This window comes from Urocitellus parryii, chromosome 7, assembly GCF_045843805.1.
Source record: "Urocitellus parryii isolate mUroPar1 chromosome 7, mUroPar1.hap1, whole genome shotgun sequence".
NCBI classification, from domain to species: domain Eukaryota; kingdom Metazoa; phylum Chordata; class Mammalia; order Rodentia; family Sciuridae; genus Urocitellus; species Urocitellus parryii.
Genome location: NC_135537.1, coordinates 3,815,654 through 3,830,171, shown reverse-complemented (window position 1 = coordinate 3,830,171; position 14,518 = coordinate 3,815,654). Strand labels below are relative to the sequence as shown.

The 14,518-nt window shown below is 53.1% G+C and overlaps 1 protein-coding gene across 5 annotated transcripts in view; it reads right to left on the bottom strand.

Moving 5' to 3' along the window:
• Positions 1 to 14,518, bottom strand: part of Trappc9 (trafficking protein particle complex subunit 9) — a 503,680-nt gene that overhangs the window by 89,616 nt on the left and 399,546 nt on the right. For all 5 annotated transcript variants that reach the window (XM_077800373.1, XM_077800372.1, XM_077800369.1 and 2 more), the window contains one exon: positions 2,843 to 2,934. In XM_077800373.1, coding sequence (XP_077656499.1) covers positions 2,843 to 2,934 — 92 coding nt within the window. The remainder of the gene's footprint in view (positions 1 to 2,842; positions 2,935 to 14,518) is intronic.

Here is a 14,518-nt window from a genome sequence, read left to right as displayed (position 1 = left end):
ATTTGCCCCCTGGAATTTTAGTTTCCTTATTTCTACAACCAAAAGTAAGAATTATAATCCCAGAGCCCATACACAGTGACTTCTCACTACTAGGGCAAGGAAGTATTTCCTCCTCTTTTGTGTTCAGTATTTACAAATGAGATGTGGAGAACTGGACCCCTAGCCCAAGCCACAAGTCATCATGGGGTAGAAGAGCCTGGGATGAAACCCAGGTGGCTTTCCCAACAGCACCAGGCCTGTCTGTGCCCTGCAGCTGTCGCTACCACCTCATGGTAAAAGTGGGAATCCACACTGAGGCAGTAACCCCCAGATTCTAAATAAAGCTCTGTGTACAAACCTGGGTCTAGTGGTCTAAAACGTTTACAGCGGTAAATACTTTCAAACAATCTAAAATTTCAACATCAGGACAAGTGTTAAATTATCTTGTATCCATTTGATGAAACACAGTTCAGCCTTTACCTATGTGTGTAAGACGTGTTTATAATACAGATGATGTTTATATTTTGTTAAGCATAAAAAAGGATATGGAAGTATAATCGTGACACGACCATTTCCATGAACCAAGTTACAATTGGAGGATTGCAAGATAACTCAGAACTGCACAAAGATGAAACAGAGGTGGTTTGGGATAGGAAAGGGCTGGCTGTCCTCTGCTGAATTCCTCTGGTTGCTTCTCACTTTTTGCTGTGAGAACATATTACTTCCATAAAGTGACCCCGGGGGAAGGTCACAATTCAGGTGTGAGCGGCTCAGAACCTAGACTGTTCTTCTGCAGCTGTGAGCCCCAGGTGAGACGAACTTGGGTCTGCTCAGCCTCAGCTCCTCCTTCATGGGAGGGACACAAGAGCATGCAGGGTCATTAGGGCCCAAAGTCACTGCCCAGCCCTTGCCCCTGGCCCAGCAGGTGTGACCATGTTTACAAAATGGCTGTTTAAAAATAGCAACCTTTTTCTTTAATTGACCTCCTGAACCTGCTCTCAGGGAAGGAATAAAGCTGGCTGGGCGAAAGAGGTGTGGACTTCTGAGGCTAAAGACCAGCATGCCAGGGGACAAGGGCCTGGCGGGGGCAGGCGGCCCACGTGGTGGGCCCTTGAGGTGCTTCAGTCTAGTCCATCCTCGCAGGAGCCCCTGGAAGTCTGCTTAGGGTAGCCCAAGTCAAGAGTGAGTGTGCGAGGTGCAGGGACCACGGCAGCCCAAGAGCCTGGATACGAGCTACGTCGCGCAGGGGACAGGGAAGGTAGAGGGAGGCTGAACTGAGGCCGGGGTGAAGACCCTGAACCACTGGTGTGCCACTGGTGGGCTGAAGGTCCAGTCGGGAGGAAGGGAGGCAGACAAAACTCCCTTCTGCCCCTCTCACCACTACTGGCTCGCTGTGGCCATGCAGAGAATAGCCACCTTCACTAGCATCCCCTGCAGCCTGAACAGGTAACCCCCCAGCAGCAGCTCTGGTGGCATCTCCTAGGTCTCTGCCATCAGGTACCCTGACGGTCAGCCACACTAGCTGGCAGATACTTATCTGAGACAGAGGGTAAGGAGGCCACCTGCTTCCCGCCTCCCTATCCCAAGTCACTCTGCTCTTGGCTCTTGGCCCTGTTCTGCCCATGACCAGCCATTCCCTTACTTCCCCATGAATGTCCTGCTTATTTGCCAGGTGGAACCTCCTCTGGAGAGAAGTTACATAGGGCTGCTCACTGAGACCTTTCCCAGTCCCTGACCAGGAAGGTCCATGTGTCTGACCTCCCTGGCCAACCCAGTAAAAGCAGTTCACTGTGCCCAAGGAATTGGGAGATAGGACATTTGGACCTGGACAAGTCTCTGGACAGTGGGGAAGCCTGCAGAGGCCAAACTGTGACACGCTCTGCAGAAAGGCCAAGTCTTGCTCCCACTTTAATGGGTCAGAGAGGAGGAAGGGAATCCATCCCAGTGGCCAGGAGGGCACCGCCCACCCAGCTGCCTGGGTTCTCCCTGTGAGGAGCAGGGCCAGCAGAGGAGTGGGGGGATGCCACAGAAAGGCCGGCTCTCTTCTCCAAGCCCTAGGCTGATATTCAGGCATCTCCAGCATGCAGAGGGGCAGCTCCAGCTTATCAATGAATTGGCCAATATGGACCTTCTTAAAAGAACACACACTGACTCCTGGGTGAGGAGGAGATAGAAGGAAGGTACGTATTTTAGCAGCTGACTGCCACGGATTCAAAATAGATTATCTAATGAAACAACTCCAGGGAACAGAGACTTGTGCTCCAAAGAAATACTCACTCTGTCTCTGAGCAAGACACCTTTAAACACTATTTAGAATTGTGTGGCCAGGGCACAAGTTTTCAAGAATGAGCTCCATGGCATGAGTTTACGGGCGCAAAAGGAACAAACAGGCTATGTGTTAAGTGACCGTGGTCTCAAAGGACAGCTGAGTGAAAGTGTTTAGGAGACACACACTTCCACACACGGGTGTGGAAATCTGTCAAAGCTCATTCCAGGCAGAGGGAGGCCATCACACCTGCCTCTGGTCCCCCATCCCAACTCACTCCAAGTTCCAGAAATATCTGCAGAGCACACCTATCCAGACACAACAGCACCTCTCTAGCGGTAGGCAGTCCGGGCCAGGTTGAAGCCCACCCACACGTCCATGTTGGGACAGGAAGGAGTTCTTGCACATCAGGGCCAGGAGGACTCACTGGGGACGCCAAGCTCCTGAAGAGAGGTGCCAGCGCTCTTTCCCCAGTTTCTTGAGGTGATCATCAGCACACACCAACCTCTGAGGAACCCCCCAACCCGACACACCCAAGAACTTGCACAGTTGAGAGAAGGGGCCTGTTCACCAGCAGTGACAGGCAGGGGTACTCACCCCACTGCAGGGGAGCCAGCTGCAGGTGCTCCAGGACCAGCTGGCTCAGAACACCCTCCACGCTCGCCTCCCCGCTGCGCGTCAGAGAAGGGTGAGTCCTGGTCAAGGAAAAGCCAACAGCTGCTGAGGTCCTGGGACTGAGAGAAGCTCTGCAAGATTATAGTCAGATACTTGGACGAGAAACCTCCCACAGCTAATGTCCCCCTCTGCTCAGCCGGCGGTCGACCCAACCACTCCAACGTCACTCTAAGACAGAAAAACTTATTGGGCGCCCTCTTCCCTCACCCCTAAATCCATTCAATGAAGTGACTATTATGTGAGGAAGAGAAATCCACTGGGGTGATTTTAATCTGACAACTACTCTTGCTGGGGAGAATAAAGAAGAATGGGAGGCCATTTTTCCTGAATGAAGTCTGCACGCTATGGTTGGCCATTCAACGCAGCCGTGTTCTCCTGACGTGTACTGGCCTTCAGGATGGCTTCATGGCTGCTGCCTTCCACATCTCGAGGTAATTACAGAGACAATCACCAACCAGCTCACTTAAGCAAAATCACAACTGAGGAAGCCAAGGCTCTCATCAAGTACCAGTGGGTGAAGAACCTGGGCTGAACAGAGACCACAGAAGTCGGCCAGGTGCTAACATTAAACCACCAGTATGGCTCAGGGGCAGGAATATAAGCCTCTTTCCCTTTCTTAGGAAAATTAAAGCCACCATTTGTAAATTGCAATCAAGCAGGAAAAATTTAGTTCCTGACATTCTCTAGTGATTGGAAAAGGGGAGGAGAAACCCATGTTCTTCTTCCAATGCCAAATTTATTCCTTCAACAATCATGTTTGGTGCTTCTGAGGTGAGGCAGGCCCAGAACCAGGGACAGAGGTATCAGGATGCAAACCCTGAAGTAGAGTCCCGTGCACTAGTCTTAACTGCTAAGATAGCAATGAACAAACAGAAAATCAGATTTGCCAGAACTGGGGACAGCTGTGTGGGAACAAAGTGCAGGGCCAGGAGCCCGAGCAAGAGAGGCAGGACTGGTAAAGAATGCGGCTCATGTTCCCGGTCTCAGGCCGACTGGATGGAGTGTTGCTTTGGAGGCATGGAGTGCAGAGTGAGCACGTCCCTCCCAGCACCCAGCCCAAGGGGCATCCACAGTCGGAATGAGCGCTGCCTCAGAGAGCTGGGCTAGCACCTCGGCAAAGGCTTCACCCAGGATGGCTGAGGCAGTGATTCAGGGACCTCTGCCTACTCCTGGACTAGACGGGCTACTCTGGCCTTCTCCCCACTCATCTAAATTACCACATGCTCCCTCCAGCCCCTCCACATGCTATGCTTTCTCCTCTCTCTTCTCCTGCCTAGCCGTGTTCATTATTTAAGTCTCAGCTTGGACTCAGCTACCTACCTCTGGGAAACTTCCTTGGCTGCAAGACTTCTGTGGCCCCTGGCAACTGATGCTACATGTGTTGTCTTCACCACCGTCCTGGAGCTCAGTGAGGACACAGACTTCATGCTGGGACCTAGAGCAGGGCCTGGCTCTGCAGCTGCTCAGCCAGCAGTGCTGGGTAGTAAGTGGATGCCAGCAAGCAGCCTCGCGAAGCAGTGTGGGGGCCGTGCCTGGCACAGTGGACCCGGGCCCCGGAGACCAGCATGCTTTGCTAATGTTTGTTGTTGTTGTTGTTTTGAATTCTCAGGGCTGCTTTGCATGGGACCTTGTCTGTCCTAGCTCCAGGCACTGTTTCATTCCACACCCACCTGAACAGCCACCTCTCCCCTCCTCTCTCACCACCTCAATGGAGGATCTGAGAGCCTAGCAGCTGTTTCTGAAATATCTGGATCAGCGAGAGTTATTGCAGCCCCTGCAAAGCTCTACTGGCTCCCTCCCCTGGAGCTCAGCAGCTGAACGTCTCAGCCCAGCTGTGAATCCTGGTGCCGCTGCTGCTGAGCTCTGGTCAACTGACCTCAGACCATGGGTCTCCGTTTCAGCGTCTGTGGCACGGGACGAGAGCACCAGCCTCCCAGGGTGTCGCGAGGTGTGGGTGGAAGCACGGCGCCCAGTGGCTAGCACTGCCTGCTCTACCCTCTGCCCCTGGCTCAGAGGTTCAGCTGCCCCGTGCCGCCTTGGTCTCCACACTTTCACACACAATTTATCAAAGAGCTCCTTCCAAAGACAGCTCTCTCCTATGAAGAACCCTCCATTCTTCTCCATCTCATCACAGAGGGTGTGTGTTTGCTGTCCTCCGTGATATAAACCCCACAGTGCACTTCTAATTCTCTCATTTGGTCCTGAGGAAATCCTGAGCTGGGACTCCTTATTAGTTCAACAAGAGCGAAGCAGATCCTCAGGAGTACTGAGCCAAGACTGCAACCTGAGCACAAGGCGGACAGGCTGGTGAGGGCCAGCCACCAACCTTGTGGCCTCCAGCATCTCTGCTTCCGGGTACGATGTATCCCTGGGGGAAAGACCCACGCAGACACTCGCAAACCCATCACAGCAGCACGGAGCACAGTAGCCCAAAGGTGGAACAACCTGTGGTACAGCCACAGATGCAGGGACCAACCAGCGTGCACATTCATGCCACCCTACACTACTCAGCCCTCATGGAGGGGAGGCCTGGCAGGGGATTCAACACACACGGGCCTTGGCGGCAGTCTAAGTGAAACCAGCCAGTCAGGAAAGGACACATGCTGCGTGGTTCTGCTCTTGGGAAGGCCCCAGAGAGTCGAACGCAGAGAGAGCAGAATGCTGGCTGCCAGGTCTGGGAAGGGGTGCAGGGGCTGCCGAGCTGCTGAGCAGTGGCTTAGACACGGGTAAAGCGCAGTTTTTCGAAGATGCTGATTGAGGGAAGATGTTGGTACTTAGGGAAAGGGGCCATGGAAGCACAAGGAGCAGGAGCCAGGTGTGGAGGACTGGGAAACTGCCCCAGGAAAGGGCATCTGAGCGGAATGCTGGGCAGGGTTGAGCACCGAGGCAGAGGCCAGACCGATGAGGGTGTGGAAGCACCCAGAACAGCAGAGAGGGGTGCCTGCTTCCCCCTCAGACAGAAGAGCACTGGAGACCTGCAGGCCTCGGGGGAGCAGGCTGTGTGCCCACCCCTGAGCCCAGGCCGCCCACAGGCCTCCCTCCTCCAGCCAGCCTCCACCTTGAAGCGGCCTCCCCTGATCAAGCACGTGGCTGCCCCTGTCTCATTAATCTGTTACCAACGGCTCCATTTCTCTCCTCCATCAGGTAAGGGGTGCACCCTGCTCAGGGTGCTGTGCCAGAGGCCATCAGTGAGCGACCCCCAGGTCCTTCTCTGGAGCGCCTCGGGCTTCCTAAGGGAGCAGGCTGGCAGGCTGAGTGGGAATGGGGCCAAAGCCCAGGTGAGGACCCCTCAGGCCTCTTCTCTCAACTTGAGGGTGGTGGAGGCAGAGGCTGTCTGTCTCGTGGGCTGGGTGCTCCTGTCCCCCTCATAGCCCAGCTCCTAGCCAGGGTGCTGGGGTCCTGCATGGTCATCTCTGATGGGCTAACTGGCTCCCAAGTGGGGGAGCTGTGTGGGCTAGTGGTTAGAACACCTACTTTCACAGGTGTGGGACCCAATAGATTCGTTTGCCAGTTGCAGCCCACGGGTGACATCACCCCTGTAAACAGCCAGGTTCCCCAGGAAGTGGCCACCCACTCAGCTTCCTGGAAATCTAATCTCCCTAAGAGGAGCTGCCTGGGATTCAGCACTGCTACTGGCTGGGAGGACCCCGACGTGCATGAACAGGACACTGCACGATGCTCCTTTTCCAGGAATAGTGAGGGAATTCTTTTTCTTCTTTTGAAGATCTAGCTGATGTGACTCAATGTACCTTTATTAAGTCGGTTTCAAGGTGAGGATGTGAATGGATGGGAACCTGACCAGGAAAGGGTAAAGAACCTTTCTGAAGGAGGGAAGGGGCAGGGCAGAGACAGGAGAAACCAGGGAGTGGCAGGTACTTGGGTAAGGGGTTCACCCACCCCAACTGGTCCTTCTGGAGGAGGTATGGGGCCAGGATGGGACGCGAGGACTGTAGGGTCTACAGCCTACGCTTACCTGTGCACTTATTCACGGACTCGGGTCAGGCCCCCTGCTGGACATGGGGATCAGCACTGACTCAGTGGCAGAGGCACACAGTGAGAGCCATCTGCACCCAACTCTGTGCTGAGGGTTTCTCAGTCACCTACTGGGGATGCCCAAGGGACAGCGAAAGGGAGTCACTGTTCTCCTTGTTCTAGGAAGAGAGCTGAGGGCAGTCTGGACCAGGGAAGGCCTGTTTCTGATGGACCATCCATGAGGAGACACTTACTCTTTCATAAAACAACAAACAGACATCAAGACCCCTCCCTTAGCTACCACTCCCGAATCCCTGCCGGCAGGGCTGTGGTTGACCCTAACCTAGGCAGGGGCAGTGGCAGGATGTGCACCGTGCTAGCAGAACAAGTTTCAACCCACTGGTTCTGATTCGGGTACACAGCTACTGCCTCCTAGCCCAGACGGCACACAGGTGTAGGATTCATCCTCTGGGCAGTGACCCACTCCCAAGGAAGGAAATCTTCCCAGGGCTTCTAAGTCTCAGACTCAAAGTCACTCCACTGGGTCCCAGAGAGCAGGAACGAGGAGGGGCACCTTGGGGGACATTCCTGAAAGGCGCAGACTCCACGGCAAGGCTCTATATGCACCCTCAACTGGGCAGGCAGCCATGGTGACAGGTTCCTGCCTGAAGACCTGGAAGCCAGAGTGCTCCTGGCTCCGCCCCAGTCCACCCACTGCAGCGTCCTGCCCCAAGTGCCTTTGGCTCCTCCATCCAAGCTGCTTCCCACAGCAGAGCACCTCCAGCAAGGGAAATGACCAGCTCAAGAACACATAGCTGCAGACTGGCTAAAACTCCAGACTGAAGAGCATCCTGGCAAAGGTGTGGCCATGTGGCACCTGCTTCCTATTTCACCATGGGAGGACAGCGAGACAGCTCTCTATGAAGTCATCCAGGACATGTAGAAAGTGGGAAAGCAAGACTCAAACCAGAACATGCCCTCTGTATAAAAACATTAGGGTGAAAAAATAAGGCTGCATTGGCATTTACTTACAATGTCCAAAAACAAATCTGACAGTTTATATCAGGAGCAAATAAAACTGGGCACTCTGGGAGGAGGGACAGAACAGGGCAGGTGGGCACGTGTACTTGTTGAGAAGAGTCCAGAACTGTATGCACCTGTAACAACACAAAAATACTTGAGAAAAAGAAAGAATAAAGGGTCCTTAACAGTGCCCCAGACAAGTGCTGAGTGAGCTGCAGGCCCAGGCCTGCAGATGCAGCTGAGCTCAGGAGGGGCCTCTCCCCAGCCTGAAAGGAGAGGAGGACTCAGGGTAACATCATCCACGTTTGAGTTTAAAATGCACACTTTTATGTTTATTTCAGCTTTCCTTCCTGATTCTCTCCAGCATTTATTGTCACCTTTGTGAAATTAAGACTCCTGAGAGTGGAGTTTCTTATTAGAAACTCATGCCAGGCTCCCAAGGTGGAGAGAGGCTGTGTCTGCAGCACAGAGCAGAGCCTGCAAGAATTCAGGGACACGGGGCTCAGAGAAGATGAGCCAGAGAGGTAAGGTGGCATGTGGGTAATTACAAAGTTGCCAAATGGTACTGGGCTTTGGAAAGCACTGCAGCAGCACATTTCTGTATTAATTTGCTTTCGGACCTGAGCCATAAAATCATACAGCTGAGCTAATAAAGCTAATTACCTGCATCTGCAACCTCCTCTCTTGCAGCCATATAAGCCACCAAAACAGCCTCACATCTGAACCTGTGCCCACGTACGGTCAAGCTGGCTGGCTGTCAGCCACGGCTACCGCCCATGGCGCAGTGTCGCCGTGGGCCTGGTGGGCTACTGCTTCTTCAACACACAGACCCTGGCATGGGGTCAGGGGCTGAATAAATACTGACATGACCGGAGCAAAGCCTGTCACTACTGCTACTGTGGAGAACATTTCCAAGTGCCTGCCGGGAGAGGCCCAGTGGTGAGCGTCACCATGAATCCTACCAACCTAATACTAGTTCCATCTTGAGGCTCCAGAACATTCTGGGTATGAATAGGGACTGTGACGCCCACTTCAGAGACGGCTGTAGAACCTCGGGCCCATGGCTTGGATGCTAGCAGGTGGGGCCCCAGCTTGAACCTAGCAGTGTGATAAGGAGCCCTCACACTGCACATTCTGTCGATTCTTCACTGCAAAAATGGCCCCCACATGACACTGAGGACCCTGCCACCCACAGGCTGGGTCATGCCAGAGCCCTGAAGTTGCCAACGGCTTGGGCAGCATCCGCGGCCTGCCTGGCCCTGTTCTCTCCAGAGCCAGGGAAGCGCCGTGGGAACTCTCCGTGGTGCTGAAGAGGCCGACTCCAGCAAGGCTTCCCAGTCCCTGGGACATGACATCACATTTCCTCTCTCAGGGAGCCGCCTGTGCAGAGAGCAGGACCTGGCAGCAGCAGGACTGCGGCATCAGCTGTGGCATGTCTCCTGACCACACCCCTGCAAAGTGGCTGGGGCCTGAGGCCTGCTGTGAGAGACCTCCAGCCCCAGCTTGCTTAGACCAGCTCATGTGTCCGGCTCCCGCAGCACAGTCTAATGCCCCAGCCGCAAGCACAGGTCCTGCTCACGGTAGCCCCGGCTCACCACACTCTGCCTCTGAGACGTGGCTGAGTGAGTTGGCTTCCACTATGGTTAGCCTGCTCTTCCTACTGGTCACGGACCCTCAGAGGTGGTGACTCCAAGGACCCGAGGCTGGGCTGCCTCAACTCGGTTTAACCTCCTGCCACCCCCACTCCACCAGGGAGTCAGTGAGCAGCCCTGCCACCCCAACTGCCAGCTTTCACTTTCCTGTAGAAATGGCTACGTACAAAGAACAAAAACCACAGAGCAACAAGGAAAAGAGCGCAGAGAACACCTGGTTCTAAGCCACAAAGCCCCCAGAACGGTGTCCCAGGCACCAGCACCATGCTTGGCATGCAGTAGAGGCTCAATAAACACCTGCTGCCTTTCACTGAGCAACCAGGGAGACTATCCCACCTGTGAGGATCTAGATTACTATGCCGGCATTATATCCTATTCATTATTATTAGTCATTCATCATTATTTATCACATTTAATTAACTGGCCAATATTTGTGCAGAACCTTATTTTACACAGACATTCATGCATGCCATCTCGGTTCATCGAGAGAACCATGAATGATCAATTAACAAATCTCTGAAAACCATAGCCAGACACAAAGAAAATGCAGAGGGCAAGTAAAATCCCTCTCCTCTCCCACTGTTGGCTCAGGCAGAACTAGTGAAATATTTGGTCATTTACCATAAGCCCAGGCACGTTTGAAACCACTGTACAGATCCTGTCTCTATTTATGTGGCTTATAAGTATTCTGAAAAAAAAAAAAAGATTGGTCAACCAACTTGCCAAAGTGAAGAGATTGTGAGGCTGGACCCACAGAGCTGAGGTGTGGTGGCCTCTCCCCTCCAAGGAGAAATAAGCACCATGCTCAGAACAGCTGGGCATCATCGAGGGTCTACTGAACCAAATGGAAACTATGTCACACACACACACACACACACAAATGGACACTGAGGTCTTCCAGCTGGCTGCACGGTGAGCAGGGCTCTCTGGCCAGCCTGCCTGCCCTTGGGCACCCCTCCCCTGGAAGACAGGCTGCGTCCCACATGCCAGCTCTGGTGCGAAGAACAACAGGAGCAGGGACTGAGCCCAGCCCTACTTCAGCTCAAATAAATTAGCAAATTGTCATAAATAGAAATTACACTAATGGAAAGTCTGCTTTAAATGATTAATGAGCCTCTTTCTCAGGACTTTGTTTTCTGATTTGCAGCACAAACATTGGGACTGCTAGAGTCGCTGCTCTGCTTCTGGCCGAGCTCCCTGATGTCCTAGGCCCTAACTGGACAGGTCACCACGTAGCAGGACACACTGTCAGGAGAAGCCTGCACTACTCTGAGATGGAGCCAGGGCACAGTTCCACCACCCATTAGCTGGCTGATCTGAGCAAGCAAGGGAACCTCACCAGACCTGTTTTTTCCTCAATGGGATGTGCATTAAAAACTGCTGCATGCCCAGAGGAAGTGATATAGGCCAGATCATATTGTTACATTTGTGCATGCAGGAGCAGGTAACAATACCCATCAGTATGTGTAAATACAATGCAGCAATGAAAAATGTGGGAAAAGCTACATCAGAGAGTTATTGTAAAAATTAAGTGAATAACTCTAAGCAAACTGTTCAGATCAGTACCTGGCATCCACCCATACTGCCATATGGGTGGTAGCTGTTACGCTCTGTAATTTTATGACTATTCTATGAGATGCACATGTTCACAGTAATGATCATACCAAAACTACACAGAATTTGTTCACACTCAGCACACACACACCCAATCACACACACACCCAATCACACACACCCAATCACACAAACACAATGCACGTCAATTCATGCATGCATACACACACACACACACACACACACACACACCCCTAAACCAGTTTGTACACAAAACTGCCTTCCCCCACTTCCTGAGCCAGCCAGATCTGACATCTATACTATGTGTTAACTCTGACTCCTTTCAAATTCTGAGGTGTGTGTGGTCACTATTTGGATTTGGGGGAGACAGCAATCAAATTTACATCCATCTAACTTCACTCCTCTGTGCCTTGAAGGGCAAATGGCCAGGGCGATTGGATTCCACTGCCAGTGAGGTGTCTCGTTCCTCTGGCTGCAGAGATTCCCTGCCACAGGAGATTAAAGGCCTCTGAAGCAAGTTATTACAAACAGCTCTAAAAGCCAGACTCCCTGAAGGCAGATACAAAATGCAACCCTGCATTTCACTTAAGATGATCAAGGAATCAGCCATACTGATGACAGGAGCTGTTTGTATTAAAATTCATTTAGATAAAACTATTTCTCCAAGCATGACTATTAGAAAAATGTAGTGTGCTGTGGTTTAAGAGTCTTGTTTAAAGAGACGGAATGTTTTTTCGGGAGATGAGAAGACAGTGCTCCATTAAGAAGCACCTTGGAGAAGAACCGAGAAGCCATTAGAGACCCTGAAGGGGCAGCCCAGGGCAAGCAGTTCCACCCGCCTGTCATACAAGGGAGGAGTGGTCGGGGGACAGCACTTACCCTCCCTGGGAAGAAAGCAGTCTTGGAAATTCAGAACAGGGCTCAATTGGAGCTATATCCAGGGGGACGCGCTGGTTGTCATCAACCAAATGCAGGACATGGTACCTAAAGTCCTTGAAGGGCTGTAAACTTCTGGCCAATGTCTCAGCCACTGGCGAATCCCCTGCAGCTTATACAGAGTGGCTGATGTCTCTGAGGCCAGGCAGCAACACCCTCAGCCATGCACAGCCAGGAGGGGACCCCCTGTCTGGAGGGTGGCGGCTCAAGGATGTGAGACCCCCACACTCAGGACAACAGCTGCACTCTTCCTCATCCTTCCACTTTCCAAATCGTGGACGCTCACTTGGCCCCTGCATCCTGCAGACTCCCACTCTCCCAGTCTGGAGTACTGGTTCCCAGGATCCAAAGCCCAGTGTGCCCATGAACCGCCTGAGCCTCTCCTTCACTCTAAAAAGCAACCAAACTGGTCAAAAATGCTTCTCCAGACTCAGCAAGGGAAACAGACACAATCTGGGCACCTGGCAGAGAATGCCTAGATGGCCCAGGCCACAAGCCTCTGTGCAGGGCAGTCAAACTGCCCTAGCTCCTCCTCCTCCAACCTGCACAGGTGGTTCCCACAGGCCAGCAAGTGTCTTGCCAATCTCATAAAGGCTCTTCGAAGGGACATTTGTAACATGGCAAGGAAAACGAGGAGGCGAAATGACAGCAAGCTTGCATAACACTGTGACAGCCATGGACAGTCTATGCAGGGCCAGCTCTGGAAGAGGATCCAGGTTTCAATTCAGACTAATCCTTCTGGTTGCAAACTCCTTTCATAGACTATCACAGCACTCAGCTCAGGGCAACTAAGCTGGTCACCTTCTGTGGGCTGCATCCTGGAAATTATAACGTCTCATTCACACAGGTTTTAAAACCTACATGCCAGAGATCACAGTCAGCACTGGGGATGCTCTATTGTGACAGGGTCCACAGCTGCTCACGGTGGTGTCCCCCAGTGCCAGCCTAATGTCTGACATACAAATGTCCCTAACAAATAGCTGTGGAGTGAATGGGAGCCCACCTGACCTCCAGGCAGCATAATCTCACAGGAGAGACAGACTTCAGGAGAAAACAAATCTCCATGCTTCTTAGGAGTGTAACAGAAGGGGAGGAAGCACCGGGAGCCGCGAGCTGCCGAAGCCAGGCAGGAGGGAGGCTGGGGGCTGGACGGCTCCCTCCGGGGAGGCTCATCTTGGAGGAGCCTTGCCTGTGCCAAGTCACAGAGTAGCAGGAGGGCTTCCACAGGAAACTGGGGGATTTCCAGCTGTTGACACCTTCAGGGTCAGGAACCATGTCTGTGCCTCTCAGGCTTGACCTCACTGAAGTAGTCAACAGCACAAGGACACGGGGTCCTGGATATCCTGCCAGCTACCCGGGCTCTATAGTTTTGGATTTTCCAAAATCCCATCATTTAAAAGGGTTGGAGATGACCTGCTTTGCAGGTGGAGGGTTAACAAATGCCAGCACACACCTGGCAGGAGATCAAAAGAGCCAGTGGGACTGAGAACTGGTCCTCACAGCAACCCTCTGCAGCAGCTGTCACCATCCTGGCCAAACAGACACGGACACAGCACCCTTCTAGCCACATGGCCTCCATGTCAGGGTGCTAAAAGCAGCAGGGCCAGCCTCACCAGCTCAGGCTCCAGTCCTCACAGTTCTCTCCTAAAGTCAACTGTGGTGAGTCGGGACCACACTGAAGGCTACCATCCACTGCTAAGAGGTGACGTCAAGTAAGCCTGCTTCCCTGGACCAGAGGCTGCCTATACCAGGCAGAGCCCGACCTCCAGACAGCTACCCAGACAGTCCAACCACGTCAGTTCTAACTGAGACTGTTAGGTGCAAGGTTCCCTCCAGACATGGCCAGGCTACTTGGTGGCCTGGTGGAGGTGCAGGCAAGGTAGAAGGTTTTGAGTATGAGAAGTCCTTTGTGAAAACTTTAACCCTGGGACAGAATGAGGGTCAAAGCAGACAGACCGCAGAGGCCTCCTCTGTGGTGTGGCCACAGGACACAGTGGGGAGAGGCTGCCACCTCTACAGGAGCCACCAAGTGCAGCCTCAGCTCAGAAGCTCGTGCATGTCTCCTGCAGCCCGTGGCACAGGAACTGTCAACAGCTCTGCCTCAGAAAACGAGAACAGAGAAGCACAGAGGGACTCGGGGCATGGCAAAGATAGTGAAGGGAGGGCTGGCTCCTGCTTGCTGGGTGTGTCCCCAACCTCTGTGGGACAGAGGACACAGGCAGTGTGGAGCAGCTGACCCCGAGGAGGCACAAGCCGCAGCTCTTCCTGGTCATAACGACTCTGAACAGGGTTAGGACAGGGGCTTCCTGAAGGGAGGGAGGCACCATCACAGGAGCTTGTCCAAGCAGGCCCAGCAACAAGGGCACAAACGCCACCCCAGAGCCAGTGCCGTCCGGCACAGAAACCACGACCCAGGTGCTCACTGTCCACCACCCCTTGG